Source organism: Schistocerca piceifrons, chromosome 4 (genome assembly GCF_021461385.2).
Source record: "Schistocerca piceifrons isolate TAMUIC-IGC-003096 chromosome 4, iqSchPice1.1, whole genome shotgun sequence".
Taxonomy (NCBI): domain Eukaryota; kingdom Metazoa; phylum Arthropoda; class Insecta; order Orthoptera; family Acrididae; genus Schistocerca; species Schistocerca piceifrons.
In genome coordinates, this window is record NC_060141.1 from 497,480,492 (window position 1) to 497,506,098 (window position 25,607).

General features: G+C 37.6%; 1 protein-coding gene across 3 annotated transcripts in view; it reads right to left on the reverse strand.

Annotated features, from left to right (window-relative positions):
* Window positions 1-25,607, reverse strand: part of LOC124796266 (F-actin-monooxygenase Mical) — a 554,406-nt gene that overhangs the window by 178,104 nt on the left and 350,695 nt on the right. For 2 of the 3 annotated variants that reach the window (XM_047260378.1, XM_047260377.1), the window contains exons 16-21: window positions 25,021-25,260; window positions 19,229-19,370; window positions 14,273-14,406; window positions 13,368-13,592; window positions 11,454-11,613; window positions 5,359-5,525 (exon numbers count right to left, since the gene is read on the reverse strand). In XM_047260378.1, coding sequence (XP_047116334.1) covers window positions 5,359-5,525; window positions 11,454-11,613; window positions 13,368-13,592; window positions 14,273-14,406; window positions 19,229-19,370; window positions 25,021-25,260 — 1,068 coding nt within the window. The remainder of the gene's footprint in view (window positions 1-5,358; window positions 5,526-11,453; window positions 11,614-13,367; window positions 13,593-14,272; window positions 14,407-19,228; window positions 19,371-25,020; window positions 25,261-25,607) is intronic. The other variant, XM_047260379.1, reaches the window with a different exon arrangement.

The window sequence follows — 25,607 nt, forward strand, 5'->3', positions numbered from 1 at the left end:
TTAATGTTTCATCAACAGCTGATGACAGCAAGAAACAGAACCACACGCACCTCTGAAGATGCCCAGCACAGTTCTGAATGAAATGTTAGGAATGAAAAAGTTTCATGGAACATGACCATACAACCCAGAAGATTGACTAGCAACTAAATTATAGCATTCTGAAACATTCTGTATACCTCTTACATTAGGATCATGAACAAATTTAATTAATTACAGCATGTGTGGCACACTATCATTCTTCATGCCAGCGTGCATAGTATATATCACATTTTAATTTGCAGAAGGATATTTCGTTTTTCACATAAAATGTTAAGATACTGGTTCTATCCACCTTCACATAGAAAAACTGGGGACAAGTAACACACTGAAACAGTAGCAGCACAGTACTTATGAACTCTCAAAAACTTCCATTCCTGAAATTATGTTGGAACTAATAATCAAACAAGGAAACAGAGGAGGTAACCTACATGAAAAGGGAATGAAATACAAGATTAATGTGCAGTACACAACTGCCATTAAATGGCAACAACATACCTGATGTAGGCTCTCAGTAAGAGCAGCTGAAATGCTGGATATATTTTATAATGATGTGTAACCTGAAACGCAAGACAACTTCAGACTAATTTATGTGCAATCTCTTCCTAACAAATCTGCACCATTCTGTTTGCTCAAAATTAGTTGAAAAAAAAATTCTTTTTTCTGCCTAAAGCCCAAACTCTGGTCTCAATGTCTTTATAATTTTTGTTCATCTTGACATGCAAATGTACACCATGTACAACCATTATGGTGTGGTGGAACATATTTTTCCTCCTCCTTTACCAACAAAATCCAGTGTTCACTTTTTATCATTTGTAAGGAATGGAATATGCACGTTATCTATTCTTGTTCCCCAAAACAGGACACAAGGAGGCAAAACATTCAAGCACTCCAAGTGCATACTAGGAGTTCTTAAACATCTAAAGCAAAAGAATGTGTGTGCCAAAATTTTGTCCACGTTATATTTTTTAACAGAAAACATTCTTAAGAACGAGGATTTAGTGACATTTAATCGTGCGTGCACACAGACAAATACATATTTGTGATAGTTTATTATATGTAATAAAGTTATTGAAATAAGCCTGACAAAAATAACGGTGTTTACACTAGATTCAGCTCTTAATCTTCCAAGTCATAAAGTTACCTATTTTGCACAGATCACGAGGTTTTTTTTAATAGATTGGAAGATGTAATAAGCAGCAATAAAAATGAGACAGAAGGGGGCAGGTCATGAAGGGAGATGAATGGACCGCAGCTACAGAACCAAAGTACTCTGTCGGATTGTAAGAGATAAGGGAAGACCAAGTAGACAACAATCTAAGGGATGGTGAATAAATGACATTATAACAACCATGGATGCATATGGCTGAAGGCTATAACGCACTGTTAATCACCCCAAGCAGAAGATTCAGCTAATTAAAAAAATCTACACAATTTGCACATTTATTTACATGTACACGCCGTCTTTCGAATTAACTAACAGAGGAAAGAATCTGGAGCAATAGATGCTGCATCAACAATCCACATGATCACGAAGTCTTGTGTTGTGCGCAGATGGTCGTTGATAAAGTGTGGTTCGGAAGGCGGTGAATAAACACAGGAAAGTAGAGAAAGAATGAACACTGAGAAGAACCACACTATAGAGAAGAACTTTTCACAACAGTATCATAGTTCAAAAACAACTGTGTCCCAATATTTTGTGAAATAGATACAGATGTAACATAGAAAGTATAAGGCCCTTATATAACAGTGGTTCTCAAATGCAAATAGCTACAATGATGATGATGATACTACATCATTCTGATTTAGTCTACATAAAAAATCTACAAATTTTTAGAGTTCATTCTCATCCATGTTATTGAAGATCCAACAACTTTTTACTTAACTGCTTACTATCAATTAGAAGTATTACCATTTTTCTGCACAAGAAAGTGCAACAAAATTACTGTAGATGTTGATTTGCACATCAATTATGCCTCCTATCCTGATGCTACAGGGGTTATTGCACAGCACTGAGACATTCTATTGTTGGATTTCAAAAGAGGTATTGAATCTAACAGATGAGAGGAGAAAATATAAAAATGCAGCAAATGAAGTAGGCAAAATGGAATAAAGACATCTAGAAAACGAGATTGACAGAAGTGCAAAATGACTAGGCATGAATGGCTAAAGGATAAATGCAAGACTGTAGAACTAGCAGAAGATAGGTCCTGTCTGTAGCAATAATAAAGAGATGTTTGGAGAGACATGAAGTAATTATACAAATAACTCAGACAGAAAACCAGTATAAAGCAAAGAAGGGAAAGCTGAAAGCTGGAAAGTGGAATGAATACATAGAGCAACTATACAAGAGAAATGAAGGTATTCTGAGTGTTACAGAGAGGGGAGAGGAAGTAGATGAAGATGAGATGGATGATATGATACTGTGAGAAGAATTTGACAGAGCACTGAAAGACAGTCAAAACAAGGCCCCAGGAATAGATGATATTCCCTCAGGGCTGCCTATATCCTTAGGAGAGCCTACCATGAGAAAAATAATCCAGTTGGTGTCCAAGATGAGACATGCGAAATATCTTCAGTCTTAGAGAAGAATGTAAGAATTTAAATTTCAAAGAAAGCAGTTGTCGGCTTGTATAAATATTTCGAACTACTGTTTAATAAGTCATGGTTGGCAAACACTGACACGATCTATATACAGAAGATTGGAAGAACTGTTACAAGCTGACCTAGGGGAAGATCAGTTGGGGTTCTGGTTAATGTAGCATCACACAAGGTAATATTGACCCTATGACTCTTCAAAATTCTGAAGGTAGCACGGTACAGAGTGAAACTTTATTTACAACTTTTACAGAAACCAGACTGCAGTTATAAGAGTCAAAGGTCATGAAAGGGAATCAGTGGTTAAGAAGGGAGTATGGCAGGGTTCTAGCTTATACTATACTTGATGATATTCAATCCGTAGATTGAACAAGCAGTACAGAAAATCAAAGAAAAAAATTGAAGAAGGAATTAAAGTTCAGGTTTGCTGATGACATTGTAATTTTGGCAGAGACAACAAAGGACTAGGAAGAGCAGGTTAATGGAATGGATACTGTCTTGAAAGGACATAAGATGAACATCATCAAAAACAAAACAAAGGTAATGGAATGTAGTCAAATTAAATCAAGCAAGGCTGAGAGAGCACCCAGTACGTTGTCCTCGATGGTGAGTGTTCATCGGAGGTGAGGGTATCATCTGGAGTGCCCCAGGGAAGTGTGGTAGGTCCGCTGTTGTTTTCTATCTACATAAATGATCTTTTGGATAGGGTGGATAGCAATGTGCGGCTGTTTGCTGATGATGCTGTGGTGTACGGGAAGGTGTCGTCGTTGAGTGACTGTAGGAGGATAAAAGATGACTTGGACAGGATTTGTGATTGGTGTAAAGAATGGCAGCTAACTCTAAATATAGATAAATGTAAATTAATGCAGATGAATAGGAAAAAGAATTCCATAATGTTTGAATACTCCATTAGTAGTGTAGCGCTTGACACAGTCACATCGATTAAATATTTGGGCGTAACACTGGAGAGCGATATGAAGTAGGACAAGCATGCAATGGCAGTTGTGGGGAAGGCGGATAGTCGTCTTCGGTTCATTGGTAGAATTTTGGGAAAATGTGCTTCATCCGTGAAGGAGACAGCTTATAAAACACTAATACGACCTATTCTTGAGTACTGCTTGAGCGTTTGGGATCCCTATCAGGTCGGATTGAGGGAGGACATAGAAGCAATTCAGAGGGAGGCTGCTAGATTTGTTACTGGTAGGTTTGATCATCACGCGAGTGTTACGGTAATGCTTCAGGAACTCGGGTGGGAGTCTCTGGAGGAAAGGAGGCGTTCTTTCGTGAGTCGCTACTGAGGAAATTTAGAGAACCAGCATTTGAGTCTGATTGCAGTACAATTTTAATGCCACCAACTTATATTTTACGGAAAGACCACAAAGATAAGATAAGAGAGATTAGGGCTCGTACAGAGGCATATAGGCAGTCATTTTTCCCTCGTTCTGTTTGGGAGTGGAACAGGGAGAGAAGATGCTAGTTGTGGTATGAGGTACCCTCCACCACGCACCGTATGGTGGATTGCGGAGTATGTATGTAGATGTAGATGTAGGAAATGAGACACTGAAAGTAGTGGATGAGTTTTCTTATTTGCGCAGTAAAACAACATATGACTGAAGTAGGGAGAATATAAAATGAAGAATGACAATGACATAAAAGGTATTTCTGAAGAAGAGAAATTTGTTAACATTGAATATAAATTTAAGTGTTAGAAAGTCTTTTCTGAAGGTATTTGTCTGGAGTATAGTCTTGAACAGAAGTGAAACATGAACAAAAAGCTGTTAATTCAGGAAGAGAATAGAAGCTTTTGAAACATGGTGTAACATAAGAATGCTGGCCCCTGAAATAGATGATATTCCCTCAGGACTGCTGATATCCTTAGGAGAGCCAGACATGAGAAAGCTATTCTAGTTGGTATCCAAGATGAGACAAGCAAAATACTCTCAAGACTCAGAGAAGAATCTAGTAATTTAAATTCCAATCAAAGCAGTTGCCAGCTGGTCTGAATATTACTGAACTGCAGTTTAATAAGTCACAACTAATGAGGAGTTACTGAATTGAATTGTGGAGAAAAGAAATTTGTGATACAACTTGCCTAAAAGAAGGTATCAGTTGATAAGACACATTCTGAGGCATGAAGGAACTGTCGATTTGGTATTTGAGAGAAGTGCTGCAGGTAAAAACCATAAAGGGAACCCATTGGATGAACAGAATAAGAAAGTTCAACTGGATGTAGATTTACAATGTTATTCAGAGATGAAGACACTTACAAAGCATAGAGTAGGATGGAGACCTGCATCACATGAGGCTTGTACTGAAGATTGCAACATGTACACGATAGGAAACTGAAACACATATACAAAAAATATGACAGTGGTCATTATGGTATTTCAAAGGAATGGTTTATGATGTGGAGAAAAGGTAATGGAATGATTATTTTTTTTAATTTGCACTATGCTAACAATCAAGCTAAGAAGAATCATTTAATCTGAAATGTTTTCTTGTGTATGCCATTTGAATGTTGCCAAATTGTCATGTTTTACAACTGATCCCTATATGCTGGACAAAATTTTGGCATACTAAATTTTTGATTTTCAAGATATTACATGGTACACTTCAAATACAAAAAAATTCCATTGGAGTTTCTTTTCTCCGAGTGAAAAGTCTGTGGGCTAAGTGAGAGAGATCAAGAGAGAGATGACCAACATAATAATTTTGAAAGCTTACCATATCTGTATGCTTCAAGAGAGCTTCAATTCCATGTATCTTTGTTTTGCCCACATCAGTATAATTTTCTTGATCCTTCCTGGCAGATTTCATTTTCTGGACCCCTTGCATACCAAAGTGTTGAGTACAATAAAAACGACAACCATCTCTGTCAAACAAATGACTACCTGAAAGATCCCATCAAAATTGAAATAATTACGTGTACAAAAGAAAACATGTACATCAGAACCTGAAGCTTCAGGTTTAACATAAGTGGGTTGGGTTGATTTGGGGGAAGAGACCAAACAGCAAGGTCATTGGTCTCATCGGATTAGGGAAGGATGGGAAAGGAAGTCGGTCATGCCCTTTCAAAGGAACCATCCCGGCATTTGCCTAAAGCAATTTAGGGAAATCATGGAAAACCTAAATCAGCAGGGCCGGACACGGGAATGCCAGTCTTAACATAAGCTACACTTTTTAACGCTTGCTGTTGCTGCTATTGAAAACATACATTTGGAGATATAAAGGTTTACCATTTGCTTGTTTATTACAAAATTTATTTGTAGGTAACACATATACATAATTAAACTGACATAAAATTATTAACTTTTGGAGCCGCTTTTTTTATTCATTTATCAAAATGAAAATGTCAAGAATATGAAAAAGAACAAGCTACACATACAGTTTCCTAGGAATCCATCTGCATCCTGACATTTGTTATGAACTTTAGCTTTCATCTTTGACATACCAATAACTGTTTGAAATTATAACCTTATGTTATAACTTCTGACTCCTTTACAATACCTTCTTTACTTCCCAATTTACAATTTGGAACAATTTTTTCCTATTTTTTTAAAAAAACAGTTACTACCTATCTAAACTTATTTGTATTTCTTAGATCTTTCTATCAATGAAGTAAGTTTTAGAAAGCTGCAAAATTAAAGATTCAATATACAAGTTTGTTATCTTTGAGCCAGTCAAACCTATTCCAGTCATTTTCTTTCAGAAATTTGACAGAAATGTTACTGTGTGTCGCAAACAGTGAACAGTATTTAGCAGAAGAGATATATATGTTTGTTTTCCATATATGACATTAAAGCCTTAATTGGCTTCACTAAGGCAAAAGCTCAAGCTACTGCACCCTATTCCATTTTAAAGTTTAGCAAGAGAGTTCCCAGCAGCATATTTTGTCATGTTACAAAATGCTCATTACAAGTCAAAACTGCCACAAAGAAAGTAATGAATTTGAACCTATTTACACATCACCGTCTTCAAAATGGTACAGAAATGTTGGAGACATGTACAATTCTCAAAAATCTTCTAAAAAAGACCTGTTTCTGCCATTAAGCAACTGTAGTCTCACATCATCATCATCATTATTATTATCGAGAGAGAGAGAGAGAGAGAGAGAGAGAGAGAGAGAGAGAGAGAGAGAGAGATTGACTGGGAAAGGTTAAAAGGGGGAGGGGCCACACTCAGATCGTTTGTTGACAAGGACTTGCCTCATGCAAGGATGATGGAGGTTTTTCTCAACTTAGGGCCCTAGTGACCTGTCCCACTTTCCAACCATCCCCAATCAACCCTAACTGCCCTCTGAAGAAAGAACATACAGCTTGCTAAATTTAAGGTTTGTATTCTATCAGCAGTTCTAGGAATTTCAGGTCCTGAAGGAAAGTACTGGCCACTCATTCCATCTCCTTTTAATTTTAACAGTTTTCCCAATTGATTTTCCATTTGATGCAATGACGAATTTCATGCAAAAGCTTACTAGCGTTTGATTATGACAATGTGCCCGGAAGAACACAGTTAAAAGTAAGGGAAACACTGGCCAAACATAAAGTAACAATAATGCCCCAATCACGCAGAAATCCAGATTTGGTTCCCCAACCTCTTTTTGTTTCCTTCAATCAAAATAGGATGGAAGAGACAGCATTTCAGGATGACAGGGGCTGTCTAAAAAGCTTTGACAGTTGCCTGATTATCTTTCATGATGTCAGTTCCCATTAAGCATACTAAGACTTGATTAAGTGCTGGTAGCATTGTATTTACACAGAAGGTTAATGTTTTGAAGAATATTAACTTTGCATACCAGTTTTAAAAAAAAAAAAAAAAAATCTTATTTGGCTATTTGCAACATGTGAAAAAAACTGTAAGATTCAGCCAGAAGATACGATTTTAACACCAACACAATAAGTCACATTAACAAATGGTACCACAGGAATAAGACTCAATTCAGAGTGAGGAAACATTAAATACAGTTTCATGAATGGTTCAGTGCTTGATCAGCTCCTGTCCTTGACCTACATAAATGATTTGCCCAACACATTGGAGGATTCTTTATAAACTGTTACATTTGTTGATGACAAGTATATTGATAAAGTGCCAAAACACATCTACACCAGATACAGCCAAGAGAGTAATGAAACCAGCTTACAACTAGTTCCTAGCACACTGCTTTTTTTGAGTGTTCAATTGAGTTTCCAATTAAATTTTTAAATATTTCGACAACCAAGCCCGATGTCTTCTTCAGGTGATGTGAGGTCTGTTGTTAAGTGTATTCACTGCCTGGATAACAACCAGATTGTGAAGTATTTTTGGTGTAAGGCTACTATATATAGCTGAATTCAACTCCAGGCACTCACTATGTCCTTTGATGCTATTTTGTTTCTCAGAACTTGCATTGTTATTTCATGAAATATACATTTTCTCGGGATTTTCCAGCTCTGATGGATGAGATCTTAATAAATGGAGAGCTCTGTTACACACTTCAATTGACACCTCTCTCCCAGTTTATTAGGTTTTCTGACATCTCTGTTTCAGCAGACTCCTTAATTATGCTATCCCAGAAACTTGAAATTTGCACCATGAAATTGATGACTGAGCATAAAAACTCAAACAACAACTTAGCTGAACATTCAAAATTATGAAAGAGAAGCTTTCTACTTGTTCCATTCGTGTCTGGAGCATGGGAAGAATGACTGTTTAAATGCCTCTGCATGCACTGTAATTAATCCAATCTTGTCATCATGATCCCCAGGGGAGCAATATGTACGGGATTGTAGTATATTCCTACGGTCGTTCTTTAAAGTTAGGTCTTGAAACTTTGTAAGCAGGTTTCTCTAGGGCAGTTTGTGTCTATCTTAGAGTGTTTGCCAGTTCAGTTCTTTCGACATTCATGTGATACTTTTTATTATCTTTGTAAATTATCTGTTGATGACACTAAACTACTTATTGATAATTCAGTAGATAAACTTGAGGAAACAGCAAGTAAGGTTTTAAGTGGAAGAGTGAACTTGTTTAACATTAACGACCTTTCTTTAAATTACACTAAAACAAACTATGTTCAGTTCCACACAACATTCAAAGGTGGAGAAATAGTAGTAAAAATAGGTGAGCAGGTGATAACGAGGGTGGATACCTAAAAATACCTGGGCTTGCATATTGACAGCAAACTGAACTGGTCAAACCACATCCTGGATCTATGCAAAATATTGAGTTCAGCAACTTACACATTGTTTCTTCTTATAGAAGTATGGGAACCATTAAGGCAGCCTATTATGGTTATTTTCATGCCATTATGGCATATGGAGTTATATTTTGGGGTAATCAGTCACTGGCTATAAGAGTACTGTGTGCACAAAAAAGAGCCATAAGGATCATGTACGGAGCCCATCCTAGAGCCACATGCAGGAATCTTTTTAAGAAACTTGGAATCCTTATATCCACTGTGCAATATATATTCTCTTTGATGTGCTTCATAAGGAAAGAAAAATTCATTTTTAAACTGAATAGTGAGTATCGTAGTCATGAGACAAAAAGAAAACATTATACCCACTATGAGCAGGCAAATCTAAGTATGGTACAGAAAGGAGTCCATTTCACTGGCTGTAAGATTTTTAATGCCATCCCTTCAAGAATTAAGTGTTCTGTAGAAGATCAGCTCTTGATCAAAAAAACTTTAAGGCAGTTCCTATAACAAGGATCATTTTATACGATTGAAGAGTTCCTGAACTACAGTGTTCATCACTTCCTGTATTGTTAAATGCAAATATATGCCCAAATCTACATTTTTAATCCTGACTATTCTTTTTTTTTAACACATATTTTGCAATATTTATTTTCTGTAACACTTATTACTTTGTAATATTTCTTTCTTTCTCAAAATTGATTTTCTATAGTGGAACCTAAGTTACTGTTTACTGTAATATAAAATCATTTTGTTTTGTTTTTATGTGCTACCAAAGATTTCTGACATGTTCCATATCCTGCCATATTGTCACAACATGGATCACCGGAACAAGAAATAAATAAATAAAAATATTAAAAAATTAACTCTCCCAAGGGTCAAACAAACCTGTGACAATTCATGCTGCTCTTTTCTGCACACATTCAATATCTTGTTGGTCTTATTAGACTGGGTCCCACACATTGTAGCAGTATTCTAGGATGGGGTGTATGAGTCATTTGAAAGTAATCTTCTTTCTAGAATGATTCAATTCCCTGGTATTCAGTCAATAAACCGTCAAGTTTGTCACTTGGTTTACCCATGACTGAGCCTCTGTGACCGTTCAATTTCATGTACCTACAAAGTTTTACACGCAGATATTTGTATGAACTGATCCATTCCAACTGTGACTCATTAATATTATAGTCATTGGATAGTAGGTTTTTTTTAATTTTGCGAACTGCACAATTTCAGGTTTCTGAATACTTAAAGCGAAGTTGTCAATCTTTGCAGCACTTTGAAATCTTATTGTGATCTGACTGAATATCTGTACAGCTTCTTTCAGGCAGTATTGCATTATAAATGGCTGCAGCATCTGCAAAAAGCCTGAGGCTGCAATTAATATTGTCTAGAAGGGCATTAATACACAAAATGAACAGCAAAGGATCCCAACACACTTCCCTGGGACACATTTGAAGTTACTCCTACATCTGTTGATGGCATAGGTGATGGTTTTGATAGGACAGGTGGTGGTGGTGGTGGTGGTGGTGGTGGTGGTGGTGGTAAGATATATAGGACAGGTCCTGCACCTAGGTCTATTACAGGGATTTGAGCCATGAGGCAATGGGTTGGGAGCACAGGTTGTGTAATGATGGATGAAGATATTGTGTAGGTTTTGTGGGCAGTGGAAAACCACTGTGGGATAGGTGGGAAGGATAGTGGGCAGGAGATTCCTCATTTCAGGATATGATGAAAGGTAGTTGAAACACTGGTAGAGAATGTGATTCAGTTGCTCTAGTCCTGGAGCCTCATGGCTCGTATCTCTGTAATAGACCTAGAGGCAAGACCTGTCCCATACATCCTACCACCTCCATCTACTCCAATCCAGTCACAAGCATCACCTATCCCATCAAAGGCAGGGTTACCTGTGAAGTAAGGCATGTGATGTACAAACCAAACTGCAGTCACTGTGCTGCATTCTACATGGGCATGACAACCAAAAACTGTCTGCATGAATGGCCACCAACAAATTGCGGCCAAGAAACAGCTGGACCATCCCATTGCTGAGCACACTGCCCAACACGACATGTTTCATTTCCATGACTACTTCACAGCCTGTGCAATCTGAACCCTTTCCGCCAATACCAGCTTTCTGAATTGTGCATGTGGGAACTCTCCCTGCAATATATCCTATGTTCCCCTGGCCTCAACCTTTGTTAGTTATTGTCGTTACTAATCCAGCCCCTTCCCTGTTCCTATTCCAGCACTACACAGCCCTCTATTCCACCAATTCACCCACAGTCACTTCTCTCCTTTTCCACTACCCCCCCCCCCCCCCCCCCCCACTTTCTGACAGTCTTTTCATTGCACCTCTCTGCGACTCAGGATCTCCAAGGTGAATAGCAACTATACTTTTCATATTGTCAGAATATGCTTGGTCTCACAAATCAGACTGCATAATCACAAAGCCCAAAACCTTTCTTCAGCACAAACTTTGATAAGAAAAATACTGGTGAAGAAAAAATTAACCTAAAAGACCTTTGAGTTGTGCTCTCTTCATTACTTGAAGTGGAGTTAAATAAGTAGATTTAGATAAATGTAATTACTGATGTATAAGTTCTAATAATCAACACACAGTTACAAAGTTACAAAAATAGCATTAAATAATTACCAAGCCTCAAAGTTGTACCACAGTATTCACATCGGAAACAACCTCTATGGAAGAATCTTCCTTCAATGCTTAAACGTTCCATTAAGTAAACCCTCTTTTTACAGAAATGACACATCTCTGATCCACCCTGTGCAGGAAGGACGAGTGCTGCTTTAGAATTCTAAAAATTAAAAAAAAAAAAGTGTGTTAACTGTGAAGTTCAACAATTATTAATATGTCTAACTATATCAGAAATAGAAAGTGAGTATCTACACACCATCCAGAGAAACAGATAACACGAAAATGTCATTTAAAACCATTTTCAAAAAAATCCTTTTTCCATGTAGCAAATATCATTTCAATACTAGTTAGTACTGACTTTTCATAAAGCTTCTGTGATTTCACACTACTTTCAGTATGGTTCAAGAGTAAATAGAAATTATTAGCTTACTGATGTATGTAAGACAGGCTTGGGCAACCTTTTGACACCCACAGGCCTGTTCCGCATACTTAGTTAAGCTCATCACCTGATGCAACACCAACACTCCTAGTGCCTCAAGTCAAGACTACAGCATCCTTAGTGTTAATGTGTATGGTGTAACACACTGATACAAATGGAACCTCTTTTCCCGACACGTCACGCCAACAAATTGTGCCTTAACACATGCATTTTTGAAAGTGCATTCCTTTTATGTTAACTCCATATTCCAATATTTGCATTTATTTACCTTTCGTGAACAGTGTTTCTTTACAATAGCTGTCTTAAAAAGTTTCGTCACAAAATTCTACAATGCTCTGCTTCAAAAATTTCTACTATGGCCTGGATTAAAACCAATCACGTGCCGGATCTGGCCCGTGGGTTGCTGGTTGCCCACCCTTGGTAAAAAGACGTCACGTCTCTGAGGGATAAAATGTTTGCTAATATTGTAGATGGCCTCAAATGCATTTGTACATCTTTTTTTACACCATCTCACACCCTACAACTAATGGCAATGTCACCTCCACCTCCGCCCCCCCCCCCCCCCACTGCCTTTTCAGAATGTGTTACTGTGGGCAACAATAAATGAAACATTCTCAGTATTGTAGTGTGGCCACTGCACAGCTTGCAAAAGGGAAGTCATTGCTTTCCAGTATTATGGAAAGATGCCTCAAAGCAAATTAAATCTAATCAGTTGCTGGCAGTTAAGGCACACATGTAGAACAGTTCAAAACTCAGCCACCTTCTAATACGATGTGCACTACTGAATTCATCAAGCAACAGCTTAGGGGAAAATCACTGCTGGGTGTTATTTCGATATCATGGAGCACGCGTATCAATGCATTAAATTTCATCACAAGTATCCTACGAAAACAATAGCCCTTGATTGTGATATATCAAAAATGTATTTATCTTATTTTTTGAAGAGTACAAATCTGAGAAATAATCTGAGAATGAAAAGGATTTTGAAGTAGAGTCAGTGGCACAAGTTGAGGATGTGATGTATGTTGCAGTGGTTCAACTGGTAGGAGTACATGCCTGCTATGCATAGTTGTACAGGTTCAAGTCTCAATCTAGCATACAGCTTCAACTTGTCACATTCCATAATGCCTGTCACATTTTGTCCAGAAATAATAAACACTAATGACATATTTGTGGCTAAAAATATGAAATCCTCCTTAATATTTTTAGATGAGTGTAATTCTTAAACATAAATTCCAACCAATTTTTTCAGCCAAGAAATGAAGTTTACTCTGAAATTTCAGAAGGTAAGATTTTATTTTTATATTGTAACTAAATGAATTGTTTAGTTTTAATCATGTATATGCTAACTTATGCCCAAACAAAGTAATATCAAAGTAATGCTGGTCACATCATATGAAAGGATACGACTGAAATTTACAACAAGCTTCACTCCATCACACTCACATTTATGTGAAACAATGAGAAGCACTTACTGATCTCTGTATAGAAGGCTTCTCTGCATCTTGTGTCTTCACAGCAAACTGCTCAGCCATGGCAGAAACCTTGTTACTTCCTCGGGGGCCAGCTTCTAATGCATTACCTTCTTTAAGCTTCTTCCCTATAAGCTTTAATGTAACATCAACATCTGAATATTTATCATTCTTTTCTTTTTCTCTGTCTACAGTTTTAGTCTCAAGCTTTGACTTCACTGCTTCAAACTGGAATGAGATATGTAAATGACAAAACAGAAATTGAAACAAATATCAGTTTTTCCAATTCCTTAATGAATGGTGGAAGGAATAAAGGTAATAACTCACTGTATAATTCAGGCATTGAGCTATCATAGGCAAATAAACAAGACTGAGATTATTGTTAACTTTTGGATGAATCCTCCTCCTCCAGAGGTAACAGAGCCCCACATATAAACACACCCACCTGCATGGTTATACTGTACTGCACGGACTACATTGTGCTGGCACTGTACCTCAAACAAGGAGAAAAGTCACACAGTTGAGATGAGAAAAGAGTGGAGAGTGGGAAGGAGGATTGGGAAGGGTGACTAAAAGCTGGGACAGGCAGCATGAGCACATAGTAAGAATGGGGCACAGGAGAGCTTGTTCTGGCAGCAAGCAGGGAGAGTTGTACACAGTGCACAGTGACATGAAGGAGTGGAATTTTCAGGAGAAAATAGAACACAGGAAAAAGAAGATTGGGAATAGAAGAATGTGAGTGCAGGGTGAGTGCAGTTAGGAACACAGGGCAAGGGTAGAATTGGATGAGGGTCAGGGGCTAGCAGAGACTGAGCCCAATTCCATTGTTACTTCTACTCCTTCTAATATTTATAGTCTACCAAATACTTTCCATTACCATATTAATTTTTTCATAAGAAGTGATTTACCTTGTCAACAAATTGATCGCGGCTCCATTTTGGAACTTTTTCAGGATTCTCTTGTCGCCCCCCTTTACCCATTTTATTTTCTTGGATTTTTTTCTCCAATTCCATGACATTCCAGTCACTTTTTTCAATCTTTCCTGTAACAATCAATCAAAATATCATGTAAGTGGAAATATTAGCAGAAGAACATTGAATTTCTTACATATTTATACTTACTTCTCAACTACAGCATCATTCAAGAGCAGTAAGGTGTAATATATGGAAAATAAAAGTCATTTTGTGAAAAAACCTGTAGAACAGAATTCATGATGATGATGATGATGTCCTATACTCCAAGGAGCGTAGGGGACAATGCGAGAGAACCACACCGCTGTACTAGGCAAGGTCTTAGTGGAGGTGGTTTGTCATTGCCTTCCTCCGACAATAATGGGGATGAATGACGATGATTATGAAGATGACAACACCCAGTCATCTTAAGGCAGAGAAAATCCCTGACCCCGACGGGAATCGAACCTGGGACCCCATGCGCGGGAAGCAAGAACGCTACCGCAAGACCATGAGCTACGGTCTACAGAATTCCTATAATGTCATTATTTGGAGGTCTGATGGAATGGAAAATAATGTCAGAATGTGTTAATACAGGAACTGGCAGTACTTTCTCATGGGATCCATGTGGCCAGGAAATTTAACCAACACTGTCAACTAATGACACTCCAAACTTTAAAAAAAAAAAAAAAAAAATTATTAAATAACAAGAAAAAGCTGCAAACTTAATAGAAATTTGAATGTTGTGTGTTTGTCAATGACATTAAAGATGGTGCCGTCTATGTTGGTGTAACCGTGGGTTGCCATAAGGCAGTGTATTTGTGAAAAGGGAATATAAAGTCTCTTGTTCTTAATTTTATTATTTTATTATACCTGCTAGTGGATACAATTGACAGTGGATCGAAGGCACTACAAACAGTATCTGCAAGGCACCACCAGAGGCATGATTGCATGGTCTAGTAAGCAAGGCTGATAGCAGCTGGGACATCAGCGAGCAGCTGCAAGCCATTCTTGCTTAGTACTATGCCGCCTGAAGTCTGCTCAATCTCAGCTAGCTGCTATTCAGATGTCGACCCTGCTTTGGACACTGACTTTCTGGTTTAGGTTCTTGAAGTTTATACAGTGCTCTGCTCTTTGCAAACACATCTTTATTTCCATTATGCATCTGTATCACATGCAGCCTCTTTAGCTGTACAGAAATCTATCACAAAGGTTAGTATCTCATGTGTAATACAACTATTTATTAAAGATTTGTTTACTGGTGGCAAAAAAACTGATCAAATTTCATTATATATGGTACTGAAATAAACTCCCCGAGGGAAACAACGTATGTTAGTGCTCAATTTACACAATGTGAGAAGCAGCGCTAGAAAGAGTTTTAACTGACCACTTCACATTAAAGTATCTATGAGCTTGTGTACTATCTTTAACTTTTTCTTGAACGCTAGATTTTGTAGATCTGAATCTGCTAAGTCAGAAGACATCAGGCCCTAATGTCTTGTCTTTGGTCACTGCCAAACATAGTGATCAAAGAATGCTGTGAGCAATAGCACTCAATAGCTTTTAGTGACAGCTGTATTTTTTGGAACTGGTACATAATTTGTAGCACTGTGTAGAACTACAGAACATTTCAACATTGTGTTTTCAATATTGATTACATGAAACAGTTAAGTATTGTTTGTCTCCTTTTGTCACTTTTGTAAATGCTTGGTATGAAACACAGAGGATAGATATAGTGATCACATTGTGTGAGGAAGGCAGAACTTTTTTCCTCTACAGCAATGCTAACCCTTTAGCAGTCTGTATATCAGGTGTACTTCACTTCCTTCACTCACCACAATACCATTATTAGAGCACAAGTATAATTTTGCAGATAGTACTACGACTGTGTTATTCAGAAGAATATTGGAATTCCCTTCACCATATACCCTGAATGATTTTAGAAAAATTGCAGTCAAGTGGAGATAAAAACACACTTACTTGTGGATGGCAGCAGAGACAGATAGAAAACAATGGGAATCAAATATTCCCTACATTTTGAAACTAGTGGCTTCTATCTCAGTTACAAGATAGGGCAAGGTTGGAAGAAATAAGACACTTCAGTGACTAAGTAGGCAACTTGCTCAGAGCCACAAGTTGATGAATACACAGTAGTGTAGGACTTAACAATGCTATGCTAGTAACGGATTACATTTGAAACCTACAAAGATGAAATATAAAAGTTGGGGTAAACTGGATGAAGGCAAGAGAAAAGGCTGATACAGACACACATTTCCAAGGTCGTTTCCTGGTGTGATGCCAGTGTAGAAACAGTCATATAAAAGATATGTGCTTGAAGTTTTAAAAGAGTAAAAACACACCTGCAAAATAAATGATGGTATGATAAATGAAAAAATTCTAAACAAACAGTGTTAAAGCTGGGAAATAATGAGATAAAGTATGGACATAAAGAAAAAACACATTTACTTGCAGTCTTATTTGCTTTTCAGCAACTTTGATAGTATTGTTAATGATTCTCACTTTTCTCTTATTTTCTGATTATTCTTTCAGTGTCCTATTTGTCCTTATGCAGAAATACTTCATCATCATATATCTTCTTTTTCTTACTGAAGTGTTATTTTCACCAGCCCAAGCAATTCCCATTTTTTCTGCAATCTCATCATGTTCCATAACCCAGTACCTTGATATACACATCCATTATACAAACATTATTCACTACAGCTAAACAATGGCCCCACAGTTCCTCCAGTTTTACATAACTTTTGGTGTTTCTCCAAAATGCTTAAAATTGAAAGGCCCCATTTCTATCAATCATTCCTTAAATCCCATTCCAGACTAATCAGTCCTTAGCCCTTACCCACCTTGTCCCTGACCAATATGTGCTAACCATAGTTATCAACAGCTGTAATGTCTCTCTTTAGAATCCTCCACCTTTCACTCCTTGAATGTGGTAGTGCATTCAGTGTAGTTCTTAAAGCCAGAGAGAAACTTGAACAAAATGGTTCACACTACCTAAAGTGATGATGTTCTCCTCCTGTCCACAACTATAATCCAAAACATCCCCTCCACCCTACTCATACAGCCTGTCCTCTTACTCTTTCCAAGAATTCTTCACTTCCACCATTGTCTCTCAGTCCTTCCCAAAAATATCACTGAAATGCCAAACCTTATCCAAACTGAGTCCTAAGCTATCTGTGACCTGAAGGCAGGAAGTTCTATCATCATTTTTCCTGTGGACCAATGTTCCATTACTGTAGCACTTGACCATGAGGAGTATGTGGCCGACGAGCACTATCAGCTCCCAGACACCTCAACATACAAAACTGTTCCTAATCACCAGACTCCTTCCATCCAGACTGATTTGCAGAAAATCCTGAAAACCCTAGGCCTGTCACAAGGACTCAACTGCTTCCATACTGCCAAGGGTGCCCATACCCATGGGCAAGAGAGGGCCACGGCCCACTGCTAACTTGTAGGGAATGGAAAAAATACAATGTATTCAGGTGTTTTTCTTTCAAGAAAATAATTTAAAAGTCAGTTTTACACAGGTTTTTAAGACAATAAGATCTGAAAATTTTTAATGGTTACTTGCAAGTCATCATTTGTTTTCCAAAATATTAAAAATACACCATACCCCAAGGTCTAGGCACCTCCCAGAAACTATTATATGGTTGCCCTTGTAAAGGGCTCCTCCTTACCCGTCCTGATAAATGCAACCCACTTTCTACCTAATTCCCAAAATACACAAAAATAACCATCCTGGCCTTCACACAGTAGCTGGTTCCAAAGTCCCCAATCAAATATATGTCCGCCCTGACTGACCAGAAACTTCAGCCTTTCACACAGAGCTCCCCATCCTACTGAATATAAAACATACCAGTGACTTCCTGGAAGTCCCACATCCATTCCCAGGCTGCTACTGTATGGTACCCTCCTTTTTACTATGTATGTGACCTTAATTTACACAAATATCCCATACACACATGGTCTCTCAGCCCTAAACACTACCTTTCGCAACAGCCTCTGAAAGTTTCTCACACGAGCCAACTTTATCCCTACCTATAACTACTTTACTATGGAAGGTAGATGTACAAACAAATCAGGGGGACTGCAATGGGAATCATAGTGGTCACATCCTATGACAACCTTTTCATGGGCTATACAGAGGAGGCAATCACCAAGGCACAGAAGCTGTGTCCCCTAGTGTGGTACTGATTTATTAATGGTATTTTTACAGTCTGGATTTGTGGAGAAGTAGAACTCTAACATTTCTGCATCAGCTTAATGCCTTTTCGTAACTCTTATTCACATGGTCCTTTTCCAAATCCAAAGCCACCTTCTTTGATGTTGACCTCTGCCTAACTTCCAAAGCCTCCCTTGACATTGACGTCCACCTAACTCAAGCCCACATTCAACCTCAATCTATATAAACGATAAGCAAAAATATCTAAACTTTGACAGCTGCCACCCCTTCCACAGCAAAAACTTCCTTCTCTACAGCCTAGATGTCTGCAGTAAATCTATCTCCTCCATCACTGAATCCCTCAACACCTACACCAATAGCTCCTCCAAAACTCCTCCAAGGCTTTCCTCTCTTGCAACTAACCCTCAGATCATATTTTAAAAAACTGTTTCTTGGCAGAATCAGGTCTATATTCTTGCACGATTGGTTTTTGTCAGACAGTGATCACAAAATTGTAAGAATGTAAATAATATTGTATTGGGAAACAAATTTAAGAAAATAACAAATAAAGCAAAGATGTGATAATAATGTCACCTTTCATAAAATTACCAATTACTTTCCATCCATAACACCCATTATCATAATACTGATGACCATAAAAACACAGAAAAAGTATAAAAATTAGAGACACATACAAAAAGAGGTAATACTTACTAACAAATACTACTAACCTATAGCACGAAGCAGGTCTTTTGGCTTCTTCTCTGTGTGAGTTGTTCCTCTTAGTTTCTCTTCCAGAGTCTTTATCCTGCCTGACATATCTTCACCTGCTCCTCCTCGCTTTATGTCATTCAGAAACCTCGCATCACGGTCCTTTAATAGTAGATAAAAAGAAAAACATAAAAGTAGGTTCAGTTACTGAAATCTAATGTCGTAAAGAGGCTTTGGCTCGCAGTTTCAAATTACGTGAAACTAAAAGTTATAATTAGCCAGTGGGGCTGTTAAGGACTATCATAAAATGCAAAACTGAAGTTAATAAAAAATATATGTTTCAAATATTATATAGCAAGAAACATTCACTGTGACACCCAAGTGCCCCACGGGCGGCTGCAGAAAATTTTCCGGAGGGAGGGAGAGTGGGGGGGAGGAAGCAGAGGTAGCGAGACTAAAATTTTTGACACAAATATTTAGTCCATTCAGAGATATGTTATGCCTTAAGAACTAAATTTTACAGGTGACACAAAAAATTTATCACATCCCAAATAGTTGTAATTAAATTGGAATCCATTCGAAACTGCTGGTGCACAGTGAATGTTGAATATTTAGATGTAAAGAAGGACAGCAGTCACTTGCTGATTCTGTAATTTATTGAAAATCTAGATTTCAACTACAACACATTCAACATCAGTATATTACTAGAACTAGGTATAACCATTTCAGAGCACAACCACGTGAATATTAATGCTAGTATTTGCATAGCAGAAACAAAATAATGATGACTATGTTATAGTCTAAATCTAGATATGTAATGAATTAGATTCTGTGACTGAGTGTTGCCCTTAACATCCCAAAGAACTGATGATGCCTACATCCCATATACATACAAGGTGTCCCAGCAGGAACGGTCAATATTCAGGAACATGACAGGAATGATCATTCAAAGCATGAGCTCTCAAATGCATGCCTTGTGAGCTATGAGCACTTGATAATCTTTGCTACTATGAAACACACCTCTTCTATTGAACAAGTGCTCATAGCTCTCAAGGTATGCATTTTTAGAGCTCATGATTACTAATCTTCATGATTACTAATCTTTTTTGCTTCAAACGATCATTCCTGTCACATCCCTGAATACTGACCATTCCTCCGGGGACAGCCACTGTGGTACAGGATGCACAGTGTACTAACATATCTGAATGGCTTTCATATTGCATCAGGGAATGACACTTGAGAAAAACAGCTGCCACTACTCATCTCTCCAACACGAATTTCACTACTATTATCACCACAAACACTGTGATATGTATATTTCAAAGGCAGTAACATGTTCCTCGATTCCAATCCTTTTCCGAAGGCACATCATCTTCATTTTTGCCTCTCTCGCTGGTGTTTGTTAAACAAGGTAGTTGAATTTTCATTTTGGCTCCAGAAATAAGAGAACTAATATGGCACTCTTCTTTGAAGAGTCTCCCTTTCTTTCGTTTTTCTACTTTGGTAAAGGTCACAGAGGGGCAACAAAAAGTTCTGGGTTGGATGACAGTCTCTTAAATACCCTTCATAATGTGAGTTATGTTTTTTGTAAATTCTCCAAGTAAATTTCAGCCTGGCTCCTCCTCTTTATATCTACATCTACAAAGATACTCCACAAGCCAACGTACGGTGCATGATGGAGGGTACACTGCACCACTACTTGTCATTTCCCCTCCTGTTCCACTTGCAAATAGAGCAAGGGAAAATCGGCACCCTGTATGCCTCCGTGTGAGCCCAAATTTCTTGTACCTTATATTCGTGTTCCTTATGCACGATGTATGTTGGCAGCAGTACAGTCATTCAGCTGTCAGCTTCAAATGCCAGTTCTTTAAATTTTCTCAATGGTGTTTTCTGAAAAGAATGTTGTCTTCCCTCCAGGGGTTCCCATTTGAGTTTCCGAAGCATCTCATTAACACTTACGTGTGGTTCAAACCTACTGGTAACAAATCTAGCAGCCCACCTCTGAATTGCTTTGATGTGGCACCATGTCAAATGCTTTCCAGACATCTAGAAATACGGATTCTGCCTGTTGCCCTTCATCTATGGTTCTCAGTATATCAAGAGAGAAAAGGGCAATCTGAATTTCGCACAAGTGATGTCGAAAACATTTATAATTTAATTACTTCATAAGTGCCTCCATGCACTGCAAATGCAAATACATTTAACTTCTGTGTCTGATTCTACGGATTTATTGGTGATGATTTAGTAAAGGAGGAATTTTGCTTACATTGGGTGTCAATTTCCAGTGTCTGTACCATGTACTTATCTTGCAAGTTTATATGTATGTTTGAACAATTTACCATTTATACTATCTCTTTAACAACAGCATCATCCAACATTTTTGAGGTACACCTAATGCTGATTTTTCGGCTGTGTTTCCTACTTAGGACGTGTACTACTGATTAGTAAGTCACCTAAATCAGCAACCATATTCTGTAACCACTGTGAAGTGTATGGTAGGATACTTCTCATTGTGACAATTATTAGGGCTGCTTCTTGTTCCATTCATATAGGGAGCATAGGAAGATTTATTTCTTAAATAACTCTGAGCATGCACTAATTAGCCTAACCTTGTCTTCACTATCCCTACAGGAATGATAGACAGAATTTTCTCCTGTTGCAAAAGAAATCTCTTTGTTGGATGTTAATAATTTAAGTTCATAAAGAGAACTTGTGATCATTGTAGTATAACAGATTTAGAAATTAAAATAGGGTCAGCAAAACAAGTGTAAATTGATTTGTTTGCTGTTTTGTAAAGCACTGCACCCCCAGCCATAATGCAGCTTCACTGTGAATGCTTTTCATGAGCATGGGATAAATTTGTTGCTGTCCGTAAGCAGCTGGAAATACTTTTGACTGCTGTCACGTGACTGGAAGCTATTATGAGAGGGTTTTTTGGGAGTACTACAGAGACACATGTACCAGAATACTAGTGGCATCCCAAGTACTATCCTGCCCTGTGGATAATGTCTTCTCTGTAAGAAGTAAAGGATGTATCACCACTTATCCACTTGATTGTGGATGATAGGTCTTGGGGCCCTTTTTAGAGAGGACAAGGAACAAGGAAGACCCACAATATTACACTTACTGATAAATCAACAAGTACGTGGTGATATTTTCAATTGAAGCTGAGCAAATGAGACATTTTTCACCTGTCGGAAAATACCAAAGGGTAGAGTCTATTAATAAATGGCAGTTCATATGTGCTACAAAGTGTTATCCCTTAAGCAGGTGACAGCAAAGGATGGGAAGGGTCACCTTGTGCACATCTTTTGTGTGTGTGTGTGTGTGTGTGTGTGTGTGTGTGTGCGTGTAGAGGCTCTTCTAGTAACCATTGAGGGAACAGGATGCAACCTACTGCAGGTTGTGGCTCATGTTGAAATAAATTATGCCTCTCATCTACGGGCTCAGATCATTCAGCAACTGCCAGAGAATGTTGAGAATGAGAAGACCAACTGTACTCGCAGAATTTCAACAAAGCTCACAATCTGCAGCATTGTCCACAGAACTGATGATGTTCCCCTGGTTTTGAGTTGAGTGGGAGGCTTGAACGAGATAATTCAGAAGTTCTGTGACAAGCTAAACTATGACTTCCTGGATCTGTGACATAGGTTTGAGAATTTTAGGGTCTCCCTAAATGGGTCAGGGTGCTATTCATAACAGAGCTGCTCTTCAGGTGACTGACTGTTTGTAGGTTGTAAACTAGTTTTATTTTATTTTTTTAAAGGTGAATTTCATTGCAGTAGCAGCTGTATGACTACCTGAAGTACTAGTGTAAGGCCAAAAGTAGTACACCATCCTCCCCCCACCCACCTATCAGATGAAACTATTAAACCTCTAGTGACCAGCTACTTAAGCATTTATAAAAAAACCAGAGTCTGAAGTGATCCTAAAAATCAATAGAGCTCACCTAATATGAGGACAGAGAGTTGGTTTAAACCTGAAATTGATAACAGTGAGATTTTTGTGCTTAGTCAAATTCTAGATTTTTTTATCCATCCAAATAAATAAGTTTCACATCCATGTATAATATAAATCTCTACAGAGTCCCCTCTATGTCCTTTTTTGACAACTTTAATAGCACCTAGAAAAACATTATAAAAATCTCTGGCAGGCATAATTCTTTGCGCAACGGAAGTGTCCATACAGTGAGCACTGACAACACTAGGCTCCAACCGGTGTGCTGCTGGTGACAGTAATACAGCTTGCTTGCTGTCAAATGTCATCTCCTTGAAGTTAGACTATAAGGTAGAGGGTGCACTACAATACACGGAGTCTGATATCGAACTGTATTTTCTCGACCATGTGTTCTTGTTGTAAATGTCCTGCAACTGATGTGAGACACTACAATATTTCTATGTAAACTACTGATGCTTTTTAAGTCCTCTTCACTGTGCTGATATGAGGGGGTCTCTGTAGTACTCTATCTCTTTGTCTGTAACACTATCCTTCCACAGAATCTATGCTTCCGTCTGTTTTCATAAGTAAACCAACTGTCCATAAAGTCATGTGCTTCAAGAGAATAAATGTCAGTCTAAAATTCCTAAACTTAATATAATCTTCGAAAAGAATCTGTCATTTAGTATGTTAACCATATCATAACTTGTGTTACGTATGTCTGCAGTAAGAGAGAAAATATTCAAATTCAGTACCTGTTTACATATTTCAGATACTGAGATTTTTTTTATTGTAACATAAATGCAGTTAGCCATTTACATTTTTATAAACCAATGACAAACTAATTCAGCACCACATTACAGATGACACTAATAATGAATGATATTAAGATTTAATTATGTGACACTGTCTCTACTAACTTATTCGAAATACGTGGAATATAAAGAACCGTGCATACATGACAGTAGTTCAACGTCATTTTCTTTCAGATATCATTTAACTGACTGCAGTTTAAACACAAAACAAGAATGTTGCAATTATTTCACAGCATTAAAGCTTGAGGTTAAAGCTTGTTAGATCAAGTACAGAAAAGGAAAAAATGTGGCACCACAGCAGTCAGCAGACTCAACATTTTGTTTGTTTGTTTGTTTGTGTGTGTGTGTGTGTGTGTGTGTGTGTGTGTGTGTGTGTGTTATCAAGGAGAGAAGCCAAGATTCAATATATTTGATAGGAAGCTAATTATACAAAATGGAGTAATGAGGACTCGTGCTGATCACATTCTCAGTTTAGCCACAGTTTTGAAATAAAGTAAGGTATCAAAAATATTTTCCTGGAACACACTTATTAACAGGACTCATGGCAATATTGATATCAAACCAATACATCACAAAAATAGTCATGTACGTAATTACAATACTGAATTTATCATAACAAACAAAGGCATAACAGATCATTAGCAGAGCAGAGCTGAGTCATATCTGTGCAGCTTGTAAAGTATTACACTTATAAATTACATATTCTTAACAATATACATATCAAGGGGAGAAAAATGTAAAACATCAGTACAAGAGGAAAAGTAGCTTCCAACTTGTGCTTCAGTGACAAAATTATAACCAAACTAATGACCAAGGAAGTATCTGAAGTATGGTCAAATATTATGTTAATCACATTGCAGTAAGGCTCAGACACATAAAGCCTGTCTACTCAATAACAAACAACAAACATTTTCTGGCAGCTAATGAGAATGGTTTAAGGTATCATTGGGAAACAAGTTGTGCTCCTGACAAAAGAATGTTAATAATGTTAATTAACTCAACAACATCTGCTGAAACATTCCTGAACACAACACCATGCACATACGTATGAAGTTTCTTACAGGGTAATATAGTTTTCTCTCCAAATCTTTCACACGTTCTTCAAAACTTGGAGCTGTCTGACGATAAAGAAATATTGAATAATCTTCAAATGGCTGTGAATTTTCATATCTAGCATTTGTCTGAAGCATTTGCATGCTTTTATAGAACTGTAACGTAGTCAACTTTCGAAGGTATTTTCTTCTTCGTTCTCTCTCCAGTCTATTTTGGCGAATTTCTTCCAAACGTTTCTCACGTTCTTCCTAAGCATTGTAACACATTTAGCTTCAAATACGCATAAGTGGTTTGGCAAAAATAAGTGATTGGGCAACACAAGGACATTTTTCAAGTACAATAATGAAATGACAAGATATAAAGTAAACATTATAAATGTGTTAATGATAAATCCATATTACAAGAATAGAGAATTTTGAGAATAAGACTAAAGTAAAGATTGACTCATGTTTTTTTCAGACATTTGTTGTATAATACTAAGAATTTAGGACTCGCATACAAATAAAAAATCACAACAATTACGAGATGCATAAGGAACAATGAGTGCAGCGAACGCCTAGTGAACGACGAGTGTACACATGGGGATGACCTGTAC